This window comes from Phyllostomus hastatus, unplaced genomic scaffold (assembly GCF_019186645.2).
Source record: "Phyllostomus hastatus isolate PE091 unplaced genomic scaffold, TTU_PhHast_1.1 phas_scaffold_93, whole genome shotgun sequence".
Taxonomy (NCBI): Eukaryota; Metazoa; Chordata; class Mammalia; order Chiroptera; family Phyllostomidae; genus Phyllostomus; species Phyllostomus hastatus.
The window spans coordinates 3,911,584-3,938,398 of NW_025334042.1; the positions used below are offsets into that span (position 1 = coordinate 3,911,584).

At 37.1% G+C, this 26,815-nt stretch overlaps 1 protein-coding gene across 1 annotated transcript in view; it reads right to left on the minus strand.

Annotated features, from left to right (window-relative positions):
• Positions 1-18,260, minus strand: part of RAB21 (RAB21, member RAS oncogene family) — a 41,265-nt gene extending 23,005 nt beyond the window's left edge. The window contains exons 1-4 of the mRNA XM_045829022.1: positions 17,868-18,260; positions 4,865-4,924; positions 3,984-4,091; positions 696-759 (exon numbers count right to left, since the gene is read on the minus strand). Coding sequence (XP_045684978.1) covers positions 696-759; positions 3,984-4,091; positions 4,865-4,924; positions 17,868-18,014 — 379 coding nt within the window. The 5' untranslated portion in view covers positions 18,015-18,260. The remainder of the gene's footprint in view (positions 1-695; positions 760-3,983; positions 4,092-4,864; positions 4,925-17,867) is intronic.
• Positions 18,261-26,815: the final 8,555 nt, after the last annotated feature.

Below are 26,815 nucleotides of genomic sequence, written 5' to 3' on the forward strand. Positions count from 1 at the left end.
GATTAATAACATAAGCATAGGAGTGATACCTGTCTGATATTGGTCAAGTTAGTGTACCTCCAGGGCTCAGCTTCCTCTATAAAGTGCTCAGAGAGTAATGAAGATTACATGAGATGTCTACTGAATACACAGCACAATGTCTGGTACACTTTATTGCTCAATAATTACTTGTTATATCATAAAAATAATCTAAAGAAAAAAGGGAACCAAAGAGAAATTCCAGAACTCCAAGAGAGAGTTACAGAGTTCCATTATTTTACCCATTAAGAACATCCCTCCACTATAGTATCATGATCTACTTATACCCTTGGAGTCAAATTTGTCCTTAACTCAAGAATGTGTATACTTTAATGTACAGAACAAGAACATTAGTGTAAGTCATTGGTTTTAATTTTAGTTCCTGAACTTTTTTTCTAAATAGAATCTTACGGTGAAAAACTAAAAGTCAAATTGAAGCAAGGCTGGGGGCTTAAATAAAGCCTTAAATGTTTAGCTTCCCACTTGCTCCCCAAGGCATTCCTTGAGGTAGAGCTGAAGCTTCTAAAAGAGTACTTCCAAATACTAAATTATTCTAAAACATTATTCATGAAAATGCCATTCTTCTTTTCTCATATAATTTTAAAATGAGAGTTACTGGTCTATTCTTTTATAAAAAATTAAGGAAGTACAAAGATTTAAGAAGTAATGATACTTACCAACTATACATAAACAGATTTCATTTCCCAACATTTTCCGCAATTCTTTGACCCAGTTTTTTACCTGTGTATATGAAAGAGTTAATGTTTAAACAAATTCTATTACAAGACTACCAATGCAACACCCCAAAATTCAATCAATATTGTTGAAATACCTCAAAATTTGGCTAACAGCTCATATATTTAGTTGTTACCAGGAATGATTCACTATTAAGATCATTTATTTCCAGGTTACATTGTAAACAACACACATACAAACATCCAATGGAAATATTTCTCTATCTTTATATAGGTACAGAGAAAAGTACCTCTAATTACAAATTTTCATAAATCTTCCACAGATTCAAGCAAAGCTAGTCACCAGAGCAAAAGCATGTCAACTCTGGCCTCACATAATAGGTACTTGTACAGAGTCACTTTGGACTTAAGAACACATGAACTTAAGCCAACTGGTTCCAAAATAAAGGACATAGGCGCTTCTGTATCACACATTTACAGAAAAAACTATATATGGGCACCAAAAAGACAGGGAAAACAAATTTTCAGCCTTCAGTATATGACAAGTGTTTTCAGTGTTGGCACTACTGATATTTTGGCTCAGATAATTCTCAGCTATAAGGGACTGTCCTGTGCAATACATGATGTGTAGCAGCATTCCTGGGCTCCTAGCCACTAGATACCAGGGCCATCCTTCAGTTGTGACAACCAGAGATGTCTCCAGACACTGTCGCTCCCTCCTGAAGAACCACTGGTATACAACTACTCCAGAAACCAATTGATATTTCACTATGGATGAAGGATGGCAGTAGGCACAGTTGAGAGTAAACTGGAATTAAATTTAATCTTTTGGAACTCATGTTTTTAAAAATGTTGACTAGAATAAAACAGGACAAAAAACAAACTTGGATACCCTCCTTTCAGTTTTTTGTAATAGAATTTATTCTATATGCAAGTTACATAGAACTCACATACCCTTCCAAAAAATACACACACCTATAAGTTACAAAAATTACATTAGATATGTGGTAAGTACTAACTGTGCATCTGGTTCTACGATACAAACATAACAGGTCTACATTCCTATTCTCTGCAAGAATGTAGAGGAACTAACTCTGTAGTAACCCAAAATCTTTATAAAAGCAAAGGTAATCAATATCACCACCTTATCTTTGTAATTGCATTGAAGCAGTTGTCTCAGTATAGCCCCATCTTTTTGTTTCATTTATGTGTATCAAGTTTTCAGAAAAGCATTTAACTTGCATCCTTAGGTGATTTTTTCACATAAGAAAAATTTAATGGTGTTGATATAAAATGATGTATTACTCTGCTCTCTATGCATACAGTATCACAACCTACTAAATCTGAACAGTCAAAAAAAAATGTGTAATCCACCTCCAGTAAGATCCCCCTCCACAGGTATCCTGTTCATTACAGCATACATTCTGTGGTGAGTTAAGGATGGTCACAAATTCTTTGCCAATCCTCCTATCAAGAGGTACAATCTATTTTCCCTCCCTTTGAATTTGGGCTAGCCTTGTAACTTGTTTTGACCAAGAGAAAGTAGCAGAAGTAATGCTATGCCACTTCTAGACCTCTCAGCCTTATGAAGGCCTGGCAGCTATACTTTTGGGATTCAGTTGTCACAATAGAAGCTTAGGCTAGCTGGGGCTGGTGTGGCTCAATGGATTGCGTGCCGGTCTGAGAATCAAAGGGTTGCCGGTTTGATTCCCAGTCTAGGGCACATGCCTGGGTTGTGGGCTAGGTCCCCAGTAGGGGAAGCGCCAGAGGCAACCACACATTGATATTTCTTTTTTCTTTCTTTTTTTATAGAAGATTTTTACTTATTTATTTTTAGAGAGGGAAGGGAGGGAGATAGAGATAGAGAAACATCAATGTGCGGCTGCTGGGGGTCATGGCCTGCAACCCAGGCATGTGCCCTAACTGGGAATTGAACCTGTGACACTACATTGATATTTTTCTCCCTCATTTTCTCCCTCCATTCTCCTCTCAAAAAATAAATGAGTAAAATCTTAAAGAAATAAAAAGAAGCTTAGACTAGAATATGGAATAATGAGAGAGCATGTGGAGAGAGTACCAGAAGTTGAGGCACCAGATGGAGTGGGAAATCATATGGAGAACCAGGCTGCCTTGGATGGTCCCCACCCAGCCAAACTCCCAGTTCAATGCAGCTACATGAGTGACTCTGCTGACATCAGACAGAGCAGAGGACCCACAAAATTATAAGAAATAAACATTTTAAACCACATATTTTAGGGAGTTTTGTTATGCAGCAAGAGGTGAGTGGTTACTTTTCAACCTGTAAGACTCAACTTCCTCTAATAAAATAACTACACCATTTTTTTAGTGCAAAAAGGCAGGAAGGGATAACAAATAGCAACAAATAGCACCAAATAGCAGCCCCAAAATAACTTTTTAAAAATATCATTAAATCTGCAAACTGTTCCATTTTTCTACTCCTTGAACTAAGTTTTTCCACATGTCATTCATAAACCAAAGAGTAACATATATCTACTTTATCAGTTAAATACTGGGAAATAAATAAAAAGAGAAATAAAAAAAACTAGAAAGGCAAGCAATTTCAACATGGACACAATTATAACTCATGGCAAGATAAATTTTTGCCCTGGAAATTACCCCTTTCAGTTACACACCCTTGAAAAATTCCAAAGGGGCTTTCAGAGGAAAGGTCAAATGTGTAATCAGTCACTATCCTAATGGTGATGACAATTGAAAGATAAGTTTAATGGTAACTCATTTTCAGTTTCAATCAACTTTAAAAACTCTGTATTTTGGTGTATGTATAAAGAGGGGTAAAAAAATGGAGGAGCTTTAAAATAAACACCTTTTTATATAATCATCTAGAAAATTTGGTGAAGAGCTTAAATTTGATTTAGTTCTCCTTTTTTCTCTTCACAATTAGGATTCCTGTGCAACCGTACCAAGATTTCAGGTGTCCAGCATGTATGTAATCAAAGAAATGTATGATTTTTCTTTATCAGGGAGGGAAAAAAGCCCCTATGTTTTTTGGAAGTTTTCCTTCAGAGTATTTCCCTTTTCTAAGAAAGCCAGGTAATAAACTATTCCTATGGTTAACATAAACATTTATAAATACTCCATTAAAAATTATGAGTGGTTATCACAATTTTTTTTATACACAAACTATACCTTTAAAACCAAGACTAATCACATTAGTAAACAAATGCAGGTAATGGAAACTTGCAAAACCAGTGTTCTACTAAGTCATCTACCCATAAGTAAATAAAATACCTTCTGAAAAGAATCTTCATCTGTTATATCATAAACTAAAATAGCTCCATTTGAATCTCTGTAGTAAATTGGGCCCAATGCATGGAATCTCTCTTGACCTGCTGTATCCTAAATAAAGCAACAAATGCTTATTAGATCAGAAAAAAAAAACACATCTGCTATTGCAATTACAGTAAACTTTTGACTAAAAGTTCATGACCACTAAAAGTAGGGCATGAAGGTACAGACAACCCCAAAACACACACAAGAAACAAAGGTTACCAAAATGTTTAAAAATCAAGTTATAATCAATATTTAATGTTTTACTGTTATACAAAGTTTATATTTCCCCTCCCAACCATCTTCCTCCCCAGAAATCTTCCTACCCCCACTAAAAAAACCAGTTCAGTTATTTGGGGGTCCAAGATGGCATTATAAGCCAGGAATAGGGTTGGCCCTAAATTTAGGCTCCCACAGAGGGAAGAGACAAGGAAAGAGAGCATGCTCCAGGACCACCTGCTAACTGCTATGCTACTACATTACCCTCACTCTACTCTCCATTAGCCACTCCCTTGGAAGACTGGAACAGAGACAGGAGAAACAAAGGCCAAGCTGCTATTCACCCACCCTGTCCTTTCCCTTCTCTGACATGAATCCCTCTGAGTTAACCCTCACCCAGCTGAAAAGTTATTATAGAAATATTCATGTATATAACTGTATTCGAGGTATAACTATTGGCCATCTTTTTTAAAAAAATAGTTATTAAAAGAAGTTTTGGCTAATCTCCAGTTAATTTAAAAGAAAATCCAAATTTTCAAATTACTGTTCCTTGAACCAATTAGTTATTAGAGTACCAAGAACAGTAGAGGCCTTAACTCATACAACTGAAAAGGTTAACTTACCCATATAGCAAGGTTTACTCTCTTCCCACCAATATTTAACTTCTTTGTTAAGAATGATGCCTAAGACAAGAGAGATATACATTAAACAATGTTTCATATAAAATAATGCTTTTTATCTTAACTATAGATGAATATATCATCTCAATATAAAACTCAAGTTATCTGGAAGAAAAAGTAATCACTGAGTTTTTATTAATGACTAAACAATTTCAATGAAGACATTACATTATAACCTAATGTAAGAAAAAGATATTTGTTTTATGAACACATTATGAAAAATACAAAGAAAATTAGTAATAAAATACTTTTTCTTAGTTTTCCCCATAAAAAATTTTGTTACAGCATTGAATTTGATACCACCTTAACTATTCAATAAAGAAAGACTCTAAGAGATTTCTAAGATGAGATCAAAGAAATGTCTACTGGTAATTTACTTAACTATATGAATACCAATATTATTTTTTAAAATTCCAGCAGTTATTTTATAATTCAATTATTTCATCTGTATCTAATAATTTTCCTAGGTACAAATGTCACAGAAATGAGAAGAAATAGTTCCAACCTTCAAGGAGCATATAGTCTATTGCAGAAATAAAAATGTGAAGAGAATTATAATACCATATTGTTAAAATGAAGGGTCTTGACAAGTATACTTTGGGAGGGGTTAAAAAAGGAAATATAAAGCCTGCCTGGTGTGAGTCCAAGACAGTGTAAGAGAAAAGGTGATGATCCTCACTTTACTCATAGTACAGTTTTCCTGACAGATGGCTGAAACCACTGAAGCCTGAAAAACATAGCTGCCTACCCCCTGGGGAACTCCAAATTGTAAGGTCAATGCCAGAGATGAGACATATCTCTATACATATATAGGCAAAGGCTGAATGAATAAAAAAAAGTCCTTCAATTCCTTGTATAGAAGTATGTACTTTACCTTGTGCTTCTTAAGGAAACCTAACATACTAGACATGTATTTTTTAAATGTATACTACAGTCAGTCATAATTGGAAAATGCTTCATATTACTCTGTGTCCCCTTTGTACATTCATAATGCAAATTAGCACACTAGGATTCTTGCTGCCAAAATGAAGGCTGACTAACTGCATTTTTACAAGCATTCCCCAAACTCATTTGACCTCTTAATCCCTAAAAAAATACCTAATTTGTCCTAAAGAATATATTTTAAGAAGTAATACTGTTGACAATGGAGACTCACCAAAGGGTTTTTAAGCAGTGGGGAAGTATAAAATCTATACTTTGAGAGAATGACTTTGAGATAGGAAGGAAGGTTGGACTGGAAAGGATGGGAACAGAGCTGAGGCAGTGAGGCCATTACAAAGCTGGAGGAAAAAAAATGTCCTGAACTAAGTCCATGAAGACAGAAAAGAGAGAACAGAATCGAGAGTACTTGAAGAAACAAAATCAGAATCCAGAGTCAGTTGACATGTTTAAAAAGAAATAGCCAAGTTTAAAGCTATGCAGAGACAGTCACATATAGGTATATCTATATAGAAAAAATTGCAGCCCTGACTGGTGTGGCTCAGTGGATTGAGCACCAGCCTGCAAACCAAATGGTCACCAGTTTGATTCCCAGGCAGGGTACATGCCTGGGTTGTGGGCCAGGTCCCCTGGGCGGGTGCAAGAGGCAACTACACAAACACATTGATGTTTCTTTCCCTCTCTTTCTCGCTCCCTTCCCTTCTCTAAAAATAAATAAAATCTTTAAAAAGAAGAAGAAATTGCATAGAAAAAAGGTAGAACAAATAAAAGCTAGGATGGTGAATTATTACTGAAAGAGAAGGCACCTACATTTCAGTACGGACTTTCTGCTGTATGAATACAAAGGAAAATTAACACTAAGAAAAGGTCACTGGATTTAGTGAGTAAGGAATCCACAGATAGATACAAATGACAGAGCTGAGACCAAGTCCACAAATGGCTGCCTTAAAGGCCCTAACCATACTAGCCAAGATATTTTATCAAATGAAACAATAGAGATTATACAGAAAAGGTACAAAATAAATTAAATGGCAAAATAATGAAAGAAATAACTTAAAAAATGAGAAGACCAAATATGCGTTATGACAATAAATGAGAACAAAAGGACTTTTTCCATCCATGGCAGCATTGGGGCTAAGAATACAAATTTTGAGGCAGAATTTACATTTGAATCTCAGCTTTGCCACTTATATTAGTTTTGTAATTTTTTTGAACTCAACCATTCTCATGGTTTCAGTATGAATGCTACAGGAAGAAATTCAAGAGCTGAATCCTATCTAAATATTTAATTTATGTAGGTCAACTTAAATGCCTTTCAAACATATTTAAAATTAAACGGATCTTCTCTCGAAAACTGGCTTTCCATTACAACTTTAGTATTTTGACCACATTCTCCAAGTCACTGAAGTTTCAAATCTCAGTAAAACCATCCCTGAATATTCTCCCTCCCTTGTCATTCCATACTTCCCCCCAAACTACCACCCCTTGTGTTCATATTTCCTCTGGAAATCTATGACCACCAGTTTCACACTATGTTCTGGTATAAGTACCTTTGGTCTTACCTCACACTCTGGCCTACATGCCAAATTATCTTCCTAAAGTATCTGTGACTTTATAAAATCTTATAACTTGTAACAGGGGTCTATAATAAGTTTTTTTTTAGTAAGTATGCTTGAACTACATCCCTACTGGCAGCTAATATAAAATAATTTGTTATGTGTTTTGTAGGGATTTTTCAGCAGAGGGGAGTGAATTTCTACCACCCCCTCTGAAACTTACCGCCACTCTCCCATGGGGAGTTTAAGGGACAATATTAAGTCTCTCCTAAGAAATCATGAATATACAAAACAATTTTATGGAAAGAGTGCTCATCACAGTATTTATTAATTATAAAATGAAAAATCATGAAATAAATGTTCATCAATAGGCAATTAAAAATATAGTCCATCTATACAGTGGAATAAGTCACTTTTACTATTGCTAATACTAGCTAACAGTTACAGAATGTTTACCCTTTGCCAAGTACTGTGCTAAAGTACTTTTTACAAAAATCATTAAGCTTCTGCTTTATAAAAGTTAGGGAGCCCTAATCTACAAATAAAAAACCTCAAAGCCTTATTTTTTATTCCGAGGACCTTCATAATTTGTCCACACCAATCTTCCTAAAATAGCTTCCAGTATTTCTTCACTTACTCTCCAACTTATCTGGTCTGTATATAGTCCCTCCAATTCTGTTTGTTCATTAAATTTCCCTCTAATATGGGCCTATTCTTTCTTCTCTATCTGCATTGTATATATCCAAGTTCTGTTCTGACCTATATATACTCTTCTTGCTTGAATTTTTCAGTTTCTCATACCACCCATACAACTCACACAGACTTTCTCTATCCTGAAGAATTTTACAGACCCTAACATTGTACTATACAGCATATAATGCCTTATATGTTGAAAGTTATCTTTTCATAAGTATAAATATTGTTAACTAGATTACATATTACTAATTTAACACTTTCACAGTGCTTACAATAAAATGGGCAGTGTTCTAAGACCTTTTAAATATTAACTCACTTAATTCTCATAACACCTTCTGAATTATTTATTACTCAAATATTATAGATATGGAAACTGAGATACAGGAAGGGTAAGTATCTTGCCCAAGTCACAAAAGTGTTAAGAGTGGGATTTAAAATTCAGGAGTCTGACCTCAAAAAGAACTCAGACCCTCTATGCTATGGTTCCTCCCAGACTAAGACCAGAACTAACACTTCTCGGGAGAGTGGCACTAACACCTACACAGATGAAAATCGGCATATAACTTTAGACTTCCTGAAAGACTTGACTATTAATAGCCTATTGTTGACTAGAAGTGGTCTTACCAGTAACATAAAGTTGATTAACACATATTGTGTATGTTACAGGTATTATATACTGAATTTGTATAATAAACCAGAGAAAAAATGTTATTAAGAAAAATTAAGAGAAAATAAATTTACAGCACTGTACATATTTATTTTTAAAAATCCACATATATGTGGCCCTGTGCAGTTCAAATCTATGTTGCTTAAGGGTCAAATGTGTTATTATTGAGATAAACACATGTACAATATGCCTGGGTAAATCAATGGAGGTATAACTCTATAAAAGAGATATGTTCCTGAAAGTTTCCTTAGAAACCAAATTATTTTAATTCAAACAGCTCATACACTAGTAAAGCACATTATCAAAGGTTCCCTATTAGAGCTTTTTTTCCCTTCATAATGAAAAATGTAAGTACTACTCAATGAAAAAATTCCTTCTGTAACACAAGTCATCTCATTTTATATACATCCTAAGTTTTTAATATTTTGTTTTCTTGAAGAACATATATCTACTTTTAAAAACAAATATAATTATATTTGAGAATAAAATTGAAAAGATTTTATGTAACAGCAATCAATCAAAAGGCTGAAATTTGTCTTACCCTTGTTACCCATTCCTCTATGAGGCATATTTAATTTGTCCATACTACTAATACCACTTGTGATAATAATAGTTACTCTAGGGCAGTGGTTCTTAATTCTGTTACATGGCAGTGAGAGTTGGTGAAGGGAGTGATCATGGACTTCACTCCCAAGAAAACTGCTCATATGCACATGCAAAACAATTTTCACACTCTTTCCAAAGGGATTTATAAATCCCTGGCAACATCTCAGTGAAGAATCCCAATCCAGAAAAGGGAAGAAAGAGAAAAGTGGCATAAAACAATACCAATTCAAAAAAATTTAGGAATATATGAAGAAAAACAAAATTGTACATATTATTTACCAAGCACTGTCTTTGGGCTTCCTCATTTAATCTTTATAACAATCCTCTGAAGTAAGTAATCATCCCTATTTTACAGTTGTGAACTTGAGATTTAAAGAATACAGGGGCACCCAAGGTCAGACAACTTAGGTGCTACAGTGCATGGAAGCCTGTCTGAACTCACAGTGCTTTTTCCACTGCTCAACGCTGCCTGTTCTAGAACATGTGCATTCTTAACCGGGTACTCTTGTACTTGGACACTAAGTGGTTCTGGACACCAATTCATCTCCCAAACTATTCTTAGGGTAGGCACAAAGTAAGGAGGATCAAAGTAATGGCATTTCCCACCTTACTCCTCCAAACCCTGAGTTATAGCTCCACTACTTCCAACTCCAATTACGTCATCTTCCAAACCTTAAGGGTATTAACAAAATTAACAATCCTATTACCTCAGGCTGCCATCTGTCATTTGCACCTGATGCTTATTTTGCCCAACATCTTACCTGAGATCATAATGGATATTATTTTTAAATCTCTACTTTAGAACTAAAATGGGCTCTAACTGGTGTGGCTCAGTTGGTTGGGCACTGTTACACAAAGCAGAAGGCCGCTAGTTTGATTCCTGGTTAGGGCACATGCCTACGTTGTGAGTTTGGTCCCCAGTCTGGTCACTTATGAGATCAACCAATCAACTGATGTTTTTCTCACACTGATGTTTCTCTCTCTCTCTTCATCCCTCCCTTCCCCTCTCTCTAAAAATAATAAATAAAATCTTTAAAAAAAAAGGATCATAAGAAAGAAATAATAGGAACAAATTATATCTGCCAAAAAGTCTTTTCATAACTTCTTTAATCAATTTTTGATTGTTTTTATTGTTGTTAGCCAGATCACTTGCTGTGCTTGCTAACCACTAACAAAGCAAAACACCTAAAGCAGCATAGTAACACAGTAAATGAATTGTGGACAAATACTTTCCTGCCTGTCTATTATCTTTTAAATTCAACAGACTTTCATTAATGTGTGTCTGTGTTACACATATTAATGAAATGTGTTACACACATAATGTGTGTCTGTGTTACATTAATTTTTGCTATAAGTACTACCACTGTTTCAGGCTTAAATATTATATTTAAAGTATCTATTACCACTTCCAGACTTAAGACATGAAAGGATTCAGGCAGACAATTTATAAAATTAGTCCTTTGTAGCAAGGCAATAAAAATTAGCTATCAGAAAACTAAGTTGCAGTGCTACAATGGCAATCATATTATAATACATAGGTGTAACAAATTAATGTTGTACACCTTAAATTTACAGTTATATGTCAAACATTTTAATTTTCTAAAAAGAAAACTAAGCTGGGGGCTTGAATACCTCAACATTTCTTGTCCTTAACTTTCTAAAAAGAGGTATTATAATCAGTTTAGAGTCCAAGTGAATACCTCGCAAAGAAGAGGCAGTAAGTCACTCACCTCTAAGGAGTAGTTCAAAATACAAAACAGAAAATGGCAATCAGATATGGAATACTTATATATTAGAAATTCAAAGCCATAATTCTGAAAAAATCTTCTTAAAAAATCACCCACCCTTTTATAGCCCAGATGTTTCTATTAATATACTGAAGAGGAAAAAGGCTTCAACTATTGAATTTTATAAAGATAGTATAGGTGAATTGACTGAATCAACACAGATGTGGCTTCAAGAACTACTTGGAAGATATTTCAGACATTCAAACATTAATCTTACAAACAGGGAAACACAGACTCCTACACCAGAGACTGTTGCCAAGTGCAAAACCAACTGCTAAAACCTAAATGCCAAGTATTGCTCAGGAGGTTAAGGCATATAGGAAAAAAAAAAAAAAAAAAGTAGGCTTAGCTTAAGAAAAAATGGCACACCATTACTAACTGTGAGACATTGAAGTTTAATCCAAATCTTAGTTTCCTCATTTGCTAAAGTGTCAGGAAACTATCTGCCCAGCCAAACTTACAGCACAGCTTTGCTAACCAAATAACAGGCACGCCTATCCTACACTTCAGGAGGCAGATGGGTGGAATTCCAGTCAGAGCTCTAAAAAGGAAAATGATAGAGGCATTTAAATTAGAGTTCATAATTTTAAAATGCCCTCAATAAGGGAAAAAAGAAGGCACATCTAAAAACAAAGTGATCACTCAAGAGTACAGATATAGAGACATATCAAAAACAAGAGGTGGCTATAATCGAAGTGGCACAAACATTTAAGAATGCATAAAGTCAGGAACGCTAACAGTTAAAGTATGTTACTTATCTTTATATTCCCCAGCCAGCACAACGTTTGCTACATAACAGGTACTAAATAAACAATTCTGGAATTTAATTGCTGAGGTTCAGCAGTATTGCTTTAGTAAATTCTAGAGAAAAGGCAGTCGCTCCTTCACTCCAACTGTCTTTCTTGCTTCTGTCAATTTTATCAAAGCCCCAAATCCACAGGGAAATCACATGAGAGAGCTTGTGGTCTCTATATTAAATTAAGCTTCCTGGGCCAGGTAAAGGATTTTGAATTCTCAGATAGCTCACCTACAAGATTACTTTGTAGTAGTTAATAACCTAAGAGGAACTCTGCAAAAAGGGAGCAGTACTAAAGCACCAAAGTATGACAAATGCCACAATTTTCAAAAAGGAAGTGAATTTCCAAAAATATCAATCCCAGCAGAAACGTCAACTCTAGAATGGATAATAAACATTTATGTAATCTATAAAATATATAACATATAAACAATTTTATTTTTAAAAAAATATATTGTATCCTCACCCAAGAACATTTTTTTATTGCTTTCAGAGAAAGAAAGGGATAGAGAGAAACACTGATGTGAGAGAGAAACATCAATTGGTCGCCTTCTCATAAGAACCAGGGATCAGATGCCCAACCTGGGTATATGCCCTGACCAGGAATAGAACCTGTGACCCTTTGGTCTATAGGATGGTGCTCCAACCAACTGAGCCATGCCAGCCAGGGCTAAACAATTTTAAAATGTAGCTATCCCTTAGAGACAGCATGGGTTCTGAAAATAATTCACTTCAAATTAATTCCATTACCTTTTTTGACAGAGTTACTATGAAAGAATCCAACCCAAATTAAGCACCACCTATTCATTCAACGGCTAACATTTATTAAACATACATGCACTAGGGACTGTGCTAGGAACTTTATACATGATGGCTCTCTATTTAATCCACATAAAAATCCTATGAGTGAGATTCTCCCATTTTATTAAAAAGAACTAGCTTACAAACATTAGAATAACCAACATCCTAATGGCTGTAAGTAGAAGCCAAAGTTCAAACTGAAGTCAAACTTCAGGTTTGACCCCAGGACCACTGTTTTAATCTCATGCTAAACTTGCTCTCAGAAAAGAGTTCAATAAATGGGAGTTGCTGCTATTAAATACAAGGACAACTAGTGTTGCATAATATACAAAAGACAGGGTAGGGAGACAGAACTCAGGGGATGGGTAGCTTGACTCAAGAAACTGAGAAAGAAGTTGAAATTTCATATCCAGGAGAAAACGCAGCAATTTCCTATAGGTTAAATTCAGGGATTAGGGCTGTCAGGGGAGCATCTTGGAGGTTACAAAGCATGAGCCTGACTCAAAGGAATGAGCCTAGCTTAAGATATCATTATGACCCTGGCATGTGTGGCTCAGTGGATTGAGCGCCAGCCTACAAACCAAGGGTCGATTTGATTCCCAGACAGGGCACATGCCTCGGTTGCAGGCCAGGTCCCCAGTACAGGGCACTCAAGAAGCAACCACACACTGATGTTTCTCTCCCTCTCTTTCTCCGTCCCTTCCCCTTTCTAAAAATAAATAAAATCTTAAAAAAAAAAAAAGATATCATCATAGTCGTACAATATGGCACAGCTTCCTTAAGCATGGATGCCAGGCAAGATTTCTTACATGTTTGCCACACTATCGTGTATTTTTTTTCAGGGGAAAACCTCTGGCCTGGGACTCCCAGATTAAGTTATAGTTTTTGGCTAGAGAAAATAAAAAGGAGCATTTACCAAAAATAGCATGTATCCTTTTATCTGTTTCTCTATGTTTTAAAATAGTTTCAAAAAACAATTCATGACTCGAGAACCAAGCAGTTCTCGAGTGATCCCACAGTTGGGATGCAAGCTTACAAACATTAGAATAACCAACATCATGATGGCTGTAAGTAGAAGCCAAAATTCGAACTGAAATCTAACTTCAAAGTCTTTTCCCTTTTTACCACATGGTATGGCCTTCTGCAGAAACACAGTGCTATCTTGTCTTCTGCAAGAATCTGACAAAGCATCTTGTGATATCCCCTGTGGGCAAGACTAATGTAGCTATAGGACAAAAAAGCTAGGAGATCTGTAATGCTAGAACCACCATTTTCATTAAAGGTTTTGTATACATCAGGCAGTAGCCCACAGAAGTAAGTCTTAAGCTGTTGTTTGCTTCTATTATCATTAATATGTACAACACTCCATTAATAATTGTTTCTCACTTAAGGTGAAAGAAGACTGTGGCCCACTCATAGTTTGAAAAAGCTCCTCTCTAAGATTCCAAATGTCTAGCCTTGACCAGTGTGGCTCAGTTGGTTGGGCATTATCCCACCAGGTTCCATTCCCAGTCAGGTCATGTACTTGGGTTGCAGGTTTGGGCCCCATCGAGACAACCAATCGATGTTCTCTCTCACACTGATGTTTCTCTCTCCCTCCCTTCTCCTCTCTCTAAAAACAAATAAATAAAGACTTTTAAAAAATAATTAATTTTAAAAAGATTCAAAATGTCTAAAGAAAAATACATTTCTAGTCATGCATCACTGGGCTACAGTAAGACCTGCCGCAGAGCTTTGACTTGGCCCTCCCCTTTCTTTCAAAATGTTTATCAATGACCTGATGAGACATTACAGATTTTTACCAAATCTTCAGGTGATACAGTTAAAATGAATAGCTAATCCAGACAGTAGGGAGGGACCATGCCTTATTCTTCTTTGCATGCCCAGGACCAACCAAGTCTATCAAAGTCAAATTTAATGGGTCAAACATGTTAGGGACAAAAAAAAACAAACAAAAAACACTTAACTACAAACTCCAAGAAAAAAAAAGTTAAGGGATGTAAAACACTTTTTTTAAAGCAAGTAACACTAAGATAGCAGTGTGACATTAATATTATGACAACTGCCCAAAAAGATCATAGAATCTTTTCTACTTTAGTGTTAGAAAAGGATTCTCAAAAGGGGAGGTGACAGCCTGCACTTCTCTGTTCAGTTCTAACCACCCTTGGAATCACTGCAACAGCTGAAGGCATCACATAGTTAAGGAAAGAGGACAATGAGTAAATAGTGAGTGTCTAGAAAAGATGTCAAAATACTGAAATGATTGAGAATAGTATCACAGGAGAGCCAGTTAAAGGAACCAAAGCTGTTTATTCAAGAGAAGACAAGACTCAAGGAGATGTGATAGAGGTGTCTTCAACTATCAGAAAGGATGTCATGTGCAACCAAGATTTGCCAGCAGAACTATGAGTGGAAACTACAGGTTAACAGATTTTGGCTTTGCACACAGAAAAAAACTTACTGGAAATTAGACCTGTCTAAAAATAAAACAGGCCCCCTGAGGACAAAGTTTTCCACTTTACATACCAGTTCATCACACCTCCAAGACAAAACTGGACAATCACTTGACTGAAATATTAAACAAAAGACTGAAACAGAGAACCATGAACTATCTTAGGTTTCTCTTAGTCCTGTAATTCTTTGAATTATGAATGTATGAGAGTATACTTTGCAAAACAAATTTTACAAAGACAGGTAATAAGTAGTTTTGTTGACAAGAAAAAAGGGAACTTCCTGTCATCTTCTGATGTGTGATCTTCTTGGAAATCAAAAGCATACAAGGATGTGTTTTATTGATCACAGTGAGGCCAAATTTCTCTGAAAAATTGTTATGATGAGATGAACTGATATCTAAGAGAAAAAGATCAGATATAATACTGTTTCCATACACCTGTAGACAAAATCCTCAATTCTGTAATATCATCCAAACACTTTTGTAATGAGTTACATAAACATGGAAATCTAGACTGCTATGCTCTGATACGGGAGGTCTACCATAATTTCATCCTCCCCCGGGGTTGACTGCACAGGACCTTGTGCAGATTCCTGGGATGTGATAAGGCGAATGTGCCTGGACATGGGCAGAGCTTTTGGGACCTCTTCCTGGAGTTGAGTTGGATGTGAGTGGACCTCCTATGGACAGTCTCCAGTGGTGGTTTTTCTCAGATATTTAAAAATCTTTAGCCTACTTTTACCTTTGAGAGTGTTTTTGGAATATATAATAAAAGTGTAATTTTTAGGCTGAAGGGCTAAATTATTTTTTTAATTGAGAGCTCAGTTACTATGGTATTCTCTTTTATCTTAGATCTATAGCATAAAGGAAACTACTAAAGGAGTGGTTTACCAATATCCAGAGGCATGTGACTAAAATGCTCAAAAATTGTTCAAATTTCAGCTTGGGCAGCATGACTTGAGGCAATATAATGCCCAGTAAATTACTCAACTTAACCAAGCTTGTTTCCTCATCTGTAAAATGGGGCTAACAAAACTATCCACCTCATAGCTGTTATAAGAATGAAGTGACAAAAGAAAAGTATTCAGCATATTAAGAACTTGATGTTAGCTATGCTATTTACCTAAATGAATTTCTAAACTTTCAAATGATCAGAGAGATGTACTTATTTACCCTACAAATCTCACTAGTAGCACTCAACAATAACAACTTGTTAGTAAAACTGTGTAACTGGTCTTGTACAAGAATGTAAGGGAAAAAAATAGGAGTTTCCTGGCATTCACTTTTTCAAATACTATGCTTTACCCAGGAGTAAAAAATAGAACATGGAATCAGAACTGAAGCATCTTTGTAAATTCTATACTCCGTAGTTTAATAATAGCATCAAGCATCAAATGTCACAACAATTAGAACACTGTGAATTCAATTAAGTGTCCATGCTCTTTACACACCCCACAATCATTAATTACGATCTATTGTGCAATTTGGGCAAGTAAATAATAAAGATGGAGAGCTTACACTGAACCAGGTCCTAGTCACTTTTATGTGTATTTGTCCTGACAACCCTATGAGCTAGACAGTGGGTCTTATTGTGGCCATTTTAACAGATGAAAAAACTTCGATTAATTAACTTGCCCAAGACCACACAACTAGTTAAAAAGGATGGGGGTGGGATATGAACCTACACAATCAGGCTCAAGAGTCCTCTAGACTTTACTGTCTCTAACGACAATGATCAAGTCAGATTAGTTGGGTATTTTTCTTCTAACACGTGCAACCTGATTTATTTGAGAGAAAGGGGAGACTTACTCCTGCCTCAAAGGACTGGTTTTCGTCCCAAGCAATGATTACATTCTAACACTTTTCTCAGTAACAACAATGTACCTGCAGAAGAAAGTCCGCTCTGTATCACAAGCAAAAAAATAAATAAATAAACAGCAGCAGCAGCAGCAGCTGCTATGCTGTTACTTTGGGGACCAATTGTTAGCCGGTATTCACATGACGTTTCCGTGTGAATGTGAGTCGACCGACCTAGCAGAATATAACTGACCCAAAAGTCAGAACCACGCAGGCAGTAATGAAACTGCGTAACACACACCGGCAAGCGGTCATTTCAAAATCCCTCCAGAGATGAATGTTTTGCCAATCTGCACATTACTCGAAGACAGGACAAACTGAACTTACATAAACACTTAGTCATCAGTAGGCACTAAAGTTACAAATCACCAAGTTCGCAAAATCAAAGCAGCAGCCAAGTTCCTAATTCCGAAAACAAAACAAAACAAAACCCAAAAAGGCAGATGACACTTGGTGACTGTAGGGTGAGGGCACCTAGGCTCCAAGCGGAAGTGAAACGAAGGGGGAAAGCTAGCCCAGCGGTGGGGACTCCAACACATGCCAGCCAGGGCACTGGGGACTTTTCAGGGTCTTTCCACCCCCCTCCCAACAGCCCGTCCTTACGTCTACAGGCTGCCCCGACCCCTCGCGTGTCCAGGGCGAATTTGGAAGTAAAGGCAACTAGAAGGCGGAGGTGCCAGGCCTGAGATGTGTAAGCCCAAATCCAGGGGACCATGGCAGCAGAGTCCTCACTGGCCCCGGACAGGTAGGGGCCCTGGGGCGCCACCTCCCACTCTCTGGGCCCCGCACCTGCAAAGTGGTGATGTGCTTGTCGTTGAACTTGTTCTCGCAGTAGCGCAGTACCAGCGACGTCTTCCCCACGCAACCTTCTCCCAGCAGCACCACCTTGAACGAATAGGCTCGGCCCGCCGCCGCCCCACCGCCGGCCGCAGCCATCCCGTCGCTTGCCAGCCACCCGCACTCTAGAGCAGCACCGAGCTCCCCACAGCCGCCGCAGCGCCTTCACGGTCGCGGCCCTTGGCAGTGGCTCGCCAACACCCGGCGTCGTCTCCACCGCCTGCTGGGGCGAGGCCTCGAAGGGCCGAAGGAAAGTCCGAGAATGAAGGGCCCCAGCAACCACGTCAGGCAACCGACGAAAGGCGAACACTCCCTCTCCGCCTCCCTCTAATGGCGTCTCCTTCCTCCTACGTCACACTTTCAGGTCACGTGACCGCCGCGGCTGCCAGCGGCCCCGGGAACTTAGCCCGGGAGGACGTGCCTGGGCGTGGGCAGGGCTTCTGGAGCCTCTTTCTCTGGTAGAGTCGGTTTTGCGGGGAGGTGTAAGGTGCAGTGCTAGAGCTGGGCTGCTACCGCCGCGCTGCATTTTGCGGGAGCCTTGGGGAGCAAGGAATAAGTAGATTGCGGCAAGTCCAGCTTAGGTGAAATGTCGAAGTGCAGGACGTTATCGTTCTTGCTTAGAGAGTGTTGGCAAGGCTAATGACCGCTCTCACACCACCGTCCCTGTAAGCTAAACTGCCAAGGTGCCCTTCAATATCTTGACAGTATTTTTCTGTGGGATCCCAAAGCATAACTAGTGAACTTCTTTTAGTTCCCCAGACCGCCAAGTCTCCTCTTCATTTTTCAGGTCTCAGCTTCAACCGGAAAGGCTTCTCTGACCGCCCATCTTTCTCCCTCTGGTCTTCCACCCCTCTCCTACCCTACCCCCCCAAGTTAGGTATTTCATAATACGGATGTACCTTCTTTAGCAGTATTTACCACACTTCGTAGGAATTACTTTATTGAGTGTTTGTCCTTCTTAGGCTGTAGATTTGTTAAGGACAAGAAAGACTTGCCCAGCTTTGAGTTTCTGACTCCAAGCACTAAGCATATAATGGGCATTTTATGAATATTTGGGAATGAATGAGCGAACAATTAATAAGTAAATGATACATCTAAAGCCATTATACTTTGGCGTCCCGGCTTTTGTTGTCCGTGAGGCTTCTGACATTCCAAAGCGGTTCCACCTTGATAGACCTGGCTTGTTTGATGATTCCTTAACTTTCCTCATCCACCACCCCCCCTTTCTTTCATGAAAAACACTTCCAAGAAACCGTACTAGTGTTTCTGAAAATTTGCTACTAGAAATCTGGTATCAGTTAGGCAAACATTTTTTCCCACCAGACTCCTTTTCCACTTTGAACCTGATAGTCCATTCATTCACTCAAATATTTGAAGATGTCCACCATATGTCAGGCCCTGTGCTGAACAAGACACTGTCTGTCGAGAGCTCACATTTTAGTAGGGAAGGCAGACATGGTAAAAAAATATATATAATAAATTCTTTCCTCTTGACAATACAGTTCAGAATAAGTTGCAAACTTATATGGGGTCCCAAGTGGAGTAACCTAGGCAAGAAAGAAGAGCTTCACAGAGTGAACATCATGCAACAGCCTTGAAGTAGGAAGAGCAAGTATCTAAAGTTAAGCAGTGTGCGAGAATGCAAAGAGGAAGGAAAGGAGCATCAGATGAGACGGGAAAAGAAGCCAGGGGTCAGTACTGAAAGGATCTTTCAGAGAACAAACTATTTTAATCAAGGGGGCTAACATAATCAGAATTTACTTTTAAAAGGTCACTCTGGCTTTACTGTAATTTGGAATTAAGAAGGATAATATTGCCCTGGCCTGGTGGCTCAGTTGGTTGGAGTGTACAGGACAGCACTCCAACCAACTCCGAAAAAAAGTTTGCACAATAGATCCCAGGTCAGGGCACCTACAAGAGTCAACCGATCAATATTTCTCTCTCACATGGGTGATTTTTTCCTCTCTCTCTCCCCCTTCCTCTCTTTCTAAAATCAATAAACATATCCTCAGCTGAAGATTTTTTTAAGAAAAGATAATATTACCTTGATTTATTTAAAATCAGTCATTAAAGAGACCTTATGTTTTTATTAAATATACTCATGATTATATCTGAGGATATATTTTCTACTTCTATCTGCACTCTTCCTTTTAGAGTCTTTGCATATTCATAAATACTTGCAGAATTAGAAAGGGAATTCATTTTGAAGGGGCACCTTCTACTGTCTGTTATGAATTTTTCGTATTGAATTGAAATCTGCCTCTCTCTGTCTGCAATTAATTGTTTCTGGTTCAACCAACCCTGCATGTATCTAATCTCTATTCTTTGTGAAACATCTTCATATGAATGAAGAAAGCTATGTGATCTTCCTTTAAACCTTCTCTTTTATTTTCAAATAGCCAATTCTTCCAACCACTCTTCAAATGATACAGATCCCAGATCATTTAATAGCTTGATCATCTTAGAATCTACATGCATTATTTTGCATTTATTACTGAATCAAAAAGTTAATTTTTTTATTGTAAAATAAAATAATTTTGAATGATAAAATAATTTTTCAGGTTTAGCTTACATTGGGATTTAAAAAGTATTACAAATATTCATGGATTGTGATGTCAGTTTGGCACAGTTTTTTTTTTTTTAAGACAGAGAGAAACATTGATGTGAGAGAGAAATATCAATGTGTGGTTGCCTCTCACGTGCCCTCTACTGGGGGTATCTGGCCTGCAACCCAGGCATGTGCCCTGACAGGGAATTGAACCAGGGACTTTTTGGTTCACAGGCTGGCGTTCAATCCACTGACCCACACCAGCCAGGGCATTTGGCACAGTTTTGAACAAAATGGGTAAATATAAATGTAAATTATGGCAGACTGATAATGTCCCCTGCAAAGATATCAGGTCCTAATATCTGACACCTGTAAATGTTTCCTTATTTGGAAAAGGGTATTTTCAGATATGATAAGTTTATGATTTTGAGATAGGTTATCTTGGATTATCTTGGATTATCTGGGTGGCCCCTAAATGCAATCACAAATACTCTTATATGAAGAAATCAGAAGGAGATGCTACACGCACAAAAGAAAAAGCAATGTGACCATGAAGGCAGAGATTGGAATCAAGCCACAGAATACTGACAGCCACCAGAAGCTGGAAGAGACCAGGAATAGATTTTTCCCTAGACTTTCTGGGAGGAGTGCAGCCTCCAAGAGCACTTTAGGCCCTTGAGTATAGCTTCTGCTATCCGGAATGTTCTACCCTCAGCGTTTCTCATGGCTAACTCAATCTCATTCTTCAGGTACTAACCTGCATATCACCCCCTCAGGGAAGTTACACTCATGATACTTTCTAAAGTAACCTTGATTTCTTCATACTTTTAATAACACTCCTAACATTTTGTTTATAGGACCTATGAGAACAGATACCTAGATGTCTGGCACACTATTGAGTCTCCAGAGCCTAGCACTGTGCCCAGAACACAATGGTCACTCAATAAATATTTGTTGTATGAATGGAAGTAGGATAATATTTTAATATTTTAGTCAATGGGTATTTCCTCCTAGTATTTACATGGGACATGTAACAGGGAAGGATAGTGACAACAGAATATAATACAGCAATGATGCTAGTTTTGGGATTTCAATTTTCAGAAGTCCAAGCCACCATCTCTAATACTAATAAATATTAGTCAAGGATTATTAGAAGAAAAGCAAGAGAGCTAGACCTTGGTGACTGTTCCTGTGGTAGACTATATGGTGCTCATACATTCCAACCCTTATGCCCTGTCTTCCTATGCTACAAAGATAAAAAGAGAAATCCTTGAATTCATGGTCTTGGAGTTAAAATAGTCATATAGCAACTATGAGGATTAAAATCATGACTGAGGATGGCAGAGCAGAAAGTTAAACGTATTCTTGAGTAGACATCCTAATTGTGGATTACCTATCTCTGGACTTTTTTTTTCATCTTTACCTTCACCCGAGAATACTCTATTGCCATTTAGAGAGAAAGGAAGGGAGAGAGAGAAATATCATTGCAAGAGAGAAGCATTGATCAGTTGCCCCCATACAGGCCCAGACTGGGGATTGTACATGCATAGAGCAGGATCACACATGCCTGGATTAGGGGGTGGAACTCACAGCCTAGGCATGTGCCCTGACCTGGAATCAAACCTGCAACCCTTTGGCGACAGGTCAACACTCCAATTGACTGAGCCATACTGTTCAGGGCTATCTCTGGACTTTGACTGGAGAAATCAAACACCTGACTTACATAATTCACTATAGTATATGGTTGTCTATTATTTGTAGCCCAATGCATTCATAATGATAACGTCCCAATAATTTTGGAGGATCCAAGACCAAAGGGAACAAATTTCCCTCTTCCTCAAAGAAACCCAAGAAGGTAACAAGCTTGTAAAGTTCACCTGTGCCTAAGATAGACCAGAAGCCACAGAATAGAGGTAGAGTGTCTAGACAGAAAGCCTCTAGTCTTACAGAGTTCCCTCAATGCCAATGCTAAAAGAATCTTCAAATGTTTCTTGCCACCTGCAGAGAAACATTGATATAGAGTTGGATTTAGAGATAGGGTGACCAATCATCCCATTTTGCCTAAGACTTTCCTGATTTGAGTGTTGAAACTCCTACATCCTGGGAAACCCCTCATTCCTGGGCAAAGTAGGATTGCTGTCCTACTTAAAGATACCTTTTTTTCCCCCCCAGAACAAGTAGGACACAGCAGCACTTGAGTGCCAGCTGGGTATGAGAATTTGGAGAGATGGCAGATGCCAACATATTTGGATGTTGGCAACTGAGACCCTACTGCTTGGCACCTTGGAAGTTCATAGGTCCCTTCAAACATTGATAAAGCCTGGGAAAGATGTGGTTCTGAATTGACTAAGACTATTGACATTTAAATTTAGTTTCTATTAGAAGTCAAAAAATTAAGTTCAATTTTTGAAAAAATAAATTTCTTGCATACCTGAGTTGGTGGGCCCTCAATAGAATAAATAAATGATCAGAGTATTGAAGGAGTAGTAGGAATCAGCCAGGCAGAGAGATTCAGATTTCAGGACACAGCATAGCATCAAAACAAACACCAGGAATGAGATGAACATGGTGGAAGATGAATTCAAAGAAGTAAATAAGCTCACATAGAACCTGAAAGTAATGCTAAGAATTTTGGATTTTATCATAGAAACAGTGAGAATCCTTTAGGACAGTATGCCTGAAGTGTGGTCTGCAGGCCATCAGCATCAGCTGGGAGCTATTTAGAAATGCAGAATCTCAGATTCCCAGTCCCCTACCAATATTAAATCAGAATTTTAAGAACAGAATCTAGGAATCTGTGTTTTAATAAGCCTTCCTTATGATTCTTATCCATGCTAGTTTGTAAAGCACTGACTTAAGAGATGGAGTTAATAGGAGTTGGTTATGCAAAGTGAGAGAGATAAGTGGGAAAGGAAAAAAAATGTTGGTTATATTCTTTTGGTTTGGGGCATTTTGAATTTGAAGTGCCTGAGGGATTCCCAAGTGAAAACTATCTAGTAAGTAGTTGCCTTTTTGGGCCTATAGCACAGAAGAGAGATCTGGGCTTTTCAGGCAATGATAAGAGAGTCATCAACAAGACTTGGAGGTAGACACAGGAGAGGATGAGATCACTCAGGGAGACTGTATAAAAGTGAAAGGGTCCCATGGCCCAGGACAAAACTCTGCACAACACTGACTTTTAAGGGATGTTCTGACTTTTAAAGTAATTTTAAAAAATAAAATAAATACATATAAACACAAAAAATAAAAATGGTTGATTTAGTCCAGTGGTTTTCAACCAGAGGTAATAATCCTCCCCAAAGGACATTTGGCAACATGCTGTGACATTTTGGCTATTGGCATTTAGTGGGAGGAGATTAGGGATGTGGCTAAACATTCTATAATGCATAGACAGCCCCCACCCCAACAAAGAATTATCCTGACCAAAATGTCAATAATGTCAAGGTTGAGAGACCTTGCTTTAGCCTAATATAGTGTGTATAGTTTTGCAGTGCATCATAATTATCAATCCCTTGTGGATAGTCTATTGTAGAGGCAGAGAGAGTATGGCTGAACAAGTAGTAAGAAAATGAGAAACTCAGGAGCTCAGAAGACCATTTCAACTTTTGCTACTATTTTCTATGTATGTCTTTGAAATAATCATTAAAGTATTTTCTCATCTCCATTTCATTGAAGTATTTAAAATCCTCCATTGAACATTCCTTATAGCTATTGTTACAGGGAATATATTCTAATTCTAATTAGGTTTCTCTTTTGGGACAAAAAAGGAATTCAAAAACACCTCTATAACTACTTTTAAAAATTCTAGTAGAGATATATTGTTTCTATATTAGTTTTTCTATATATACAAAAACTTTGCGTTTAATACACTATAATATACAATCATTTTAAAAAGAATAAATTGAGTATTAAGAGATAAAGTGGAGAAAAAACAGTAAAACAGATAAAGGAATCTGAGGACAATGAAATAAAACTATTATTCTTACAGCTAGCTGCCAAAATGAGGGACCTGAAAGTTGGGGCTTGGTAGAAAGACAGGGATTTTTAATATAGTCCGGTATACTCTCTTCTGGTGGTTGGGACTGTATCCATCTTGTTTTTGAATCTCCAGATCCTAGATTGTAGTGTTCAATTCATATTTATTAATTAAACCAAGTAAATAGATAAAAATAAGCCTATAAAATACTGAGGTTTGAGGAATGCTCTTTGACATATGGGGTTACATTAAACAAAATTGTCAAAGCATTTATAATATTAAACATCTAATAAGTGTAGTTAACAATAAAAGAAAAATAGCTATCACATACTGTGAATTTTCTGCAAACTAAACCCATTTGTTGCTTTATTTGCTCACTTAACAACCTTTACTGAGTGTCAGGCAAGATGTCTCTGCCTTCATGGAGCTCATATTCTATTGTGGGAAACAACACACAAACAATTGTAAGAATGTGTAATGGCCATTTTTTAAATGATTTTATTTTTTAATTACATGATTTTTAATGATTTTTTACTTTTTAATTACAATTGACAAACATCATTATATTAGTTTCAGTTGTACATCCAGGTGATAGAACATCAATATAACTTACAAAGTGATCACCCCAATAAATCTAGTATCCATGTGACACTGTGAATAATTATCACAATATTATTGACTATATTCTTTATGCTGTACTTTACATCCTTGTGACTATTTGTAATTACCAATTTGTACTTCTTTTTTCTTTAAATGTTTTTATTGTATTTTTTCCATTACTATTTATTCTATACCTCCCTACCTGCCACAATCACTACACTGTTGTCCATGTCCATGAGTCCTTCATTTTTGCTCAATCTCTCCATCCTCTCACCTCCCACACTTAGCTGTCATCCTGCTCTCCATCTATGAATCTGTCTCTGTTTTGCTTGTTAGTTCAGTTTGTTCATTAGATTCCACATATGAGTGAAATTATATGGTATTTGTCTTTCTCTGACTGGCTTATTTCACTTACCATAATATTCTCCAGATCCATCTATACTGTTGCAAAGGGTAAAATTTTCTTTTTTTTTTTTTTTACCAAGAAGTATTCCATTGTACACATGTCCCATAGTTGTTCTATCTACTGATTTACTGATGGGCCCATGAGCTGCTTCCATACCTTGGGGATTGTAAATAACACTGCAATGAACATAGAGGTGCTTATGTTCTTTCAAATTAGTGTTTTGGGTTCCTTCAGATATATTTCCAATAGTAGGATCACTGGGTCAAAAGACAGATCCATTTTTAATGTTCTGAGGTATCTCTATACTGCTTTCCACAGTGGCTGCACCAGTCTATGTTCCCACCAAAAGTGCAAATGGGTTTCCCTTTCTTCACATCCTCACCAGCACTTGTTTGTTGACTTACTGATGATAGCCATTCTGATAGGTTTGAGATGGTATCTCATTGTAGTTTTAATTTGCATTTCTTTGATGATTAGTGATGTTGAGTATCTTTTCATATGTCTATTGGCCATCTGTATGTCTTCTTTGGAGAAGTGTCTATTCAGGTCCTTTGCCCATTTTTTAATTGAGTTGTATGTTTTTTTGGTATTGAGTTTTGTAAGTTCTTTATAAATTTTGGATATTAACCCCTTCTCAGATATATCAATGAATATGTTCTCCCATTCTGTGGATTGTCTTTTTATTCTGTTGAAGTTTTCCTTTGCTCTGCAAAAACTTTCTAGTTTGATGTAGTCCCATTTGTTTTTCTTTTGTTTCCATTGCCTCGGGAGATAATATCCAATAAAATATTGCTACAAGCAATATCTGAGGTTTTGATGCCTATATTTTCTTCTATTATTTTTATAGTTTCTGGTCTAACATTTAAGTCTTTGATCCATTTTGAATTTATTCTTGTTTGTGGTGTAAGAAGGTGGTCTAGTTTAATTTTTCTGCATGTTATCTGTCCAATTTTGCCAACATTATTTATTGAATAAACTATCTTTAGCCCATTGTATGTGCTTGCCTCATTTGTCAAAGACTAATGGAGTATAAAGGTGTGGGTTTATTCTGGGCTCTTTATTCTGTTTTGTCGATCTGTGTGTCTGTTTTTATGTGAGTACCTTGCTCTTTTGATTACTATGGCCTTATGGTACAGTTTCATATTAGGTAGTGTGATTCATCCAACTTTGGTCTTCTTTCTCAGGATCACTATTGCTACGCAGGGTCTTTTGTGGTTCCATATAAATTTTTGAAATATTTGTTCTAGTTCTGTGAAATACATTATTGGAATCTTGATAGGAATTGCATTGAATCTATAGATTTCTTTGGGTAGTATGGACATTTTAATGATGTCAATTCTTCCTATCCATGAACACAGTTATGTGCTTTC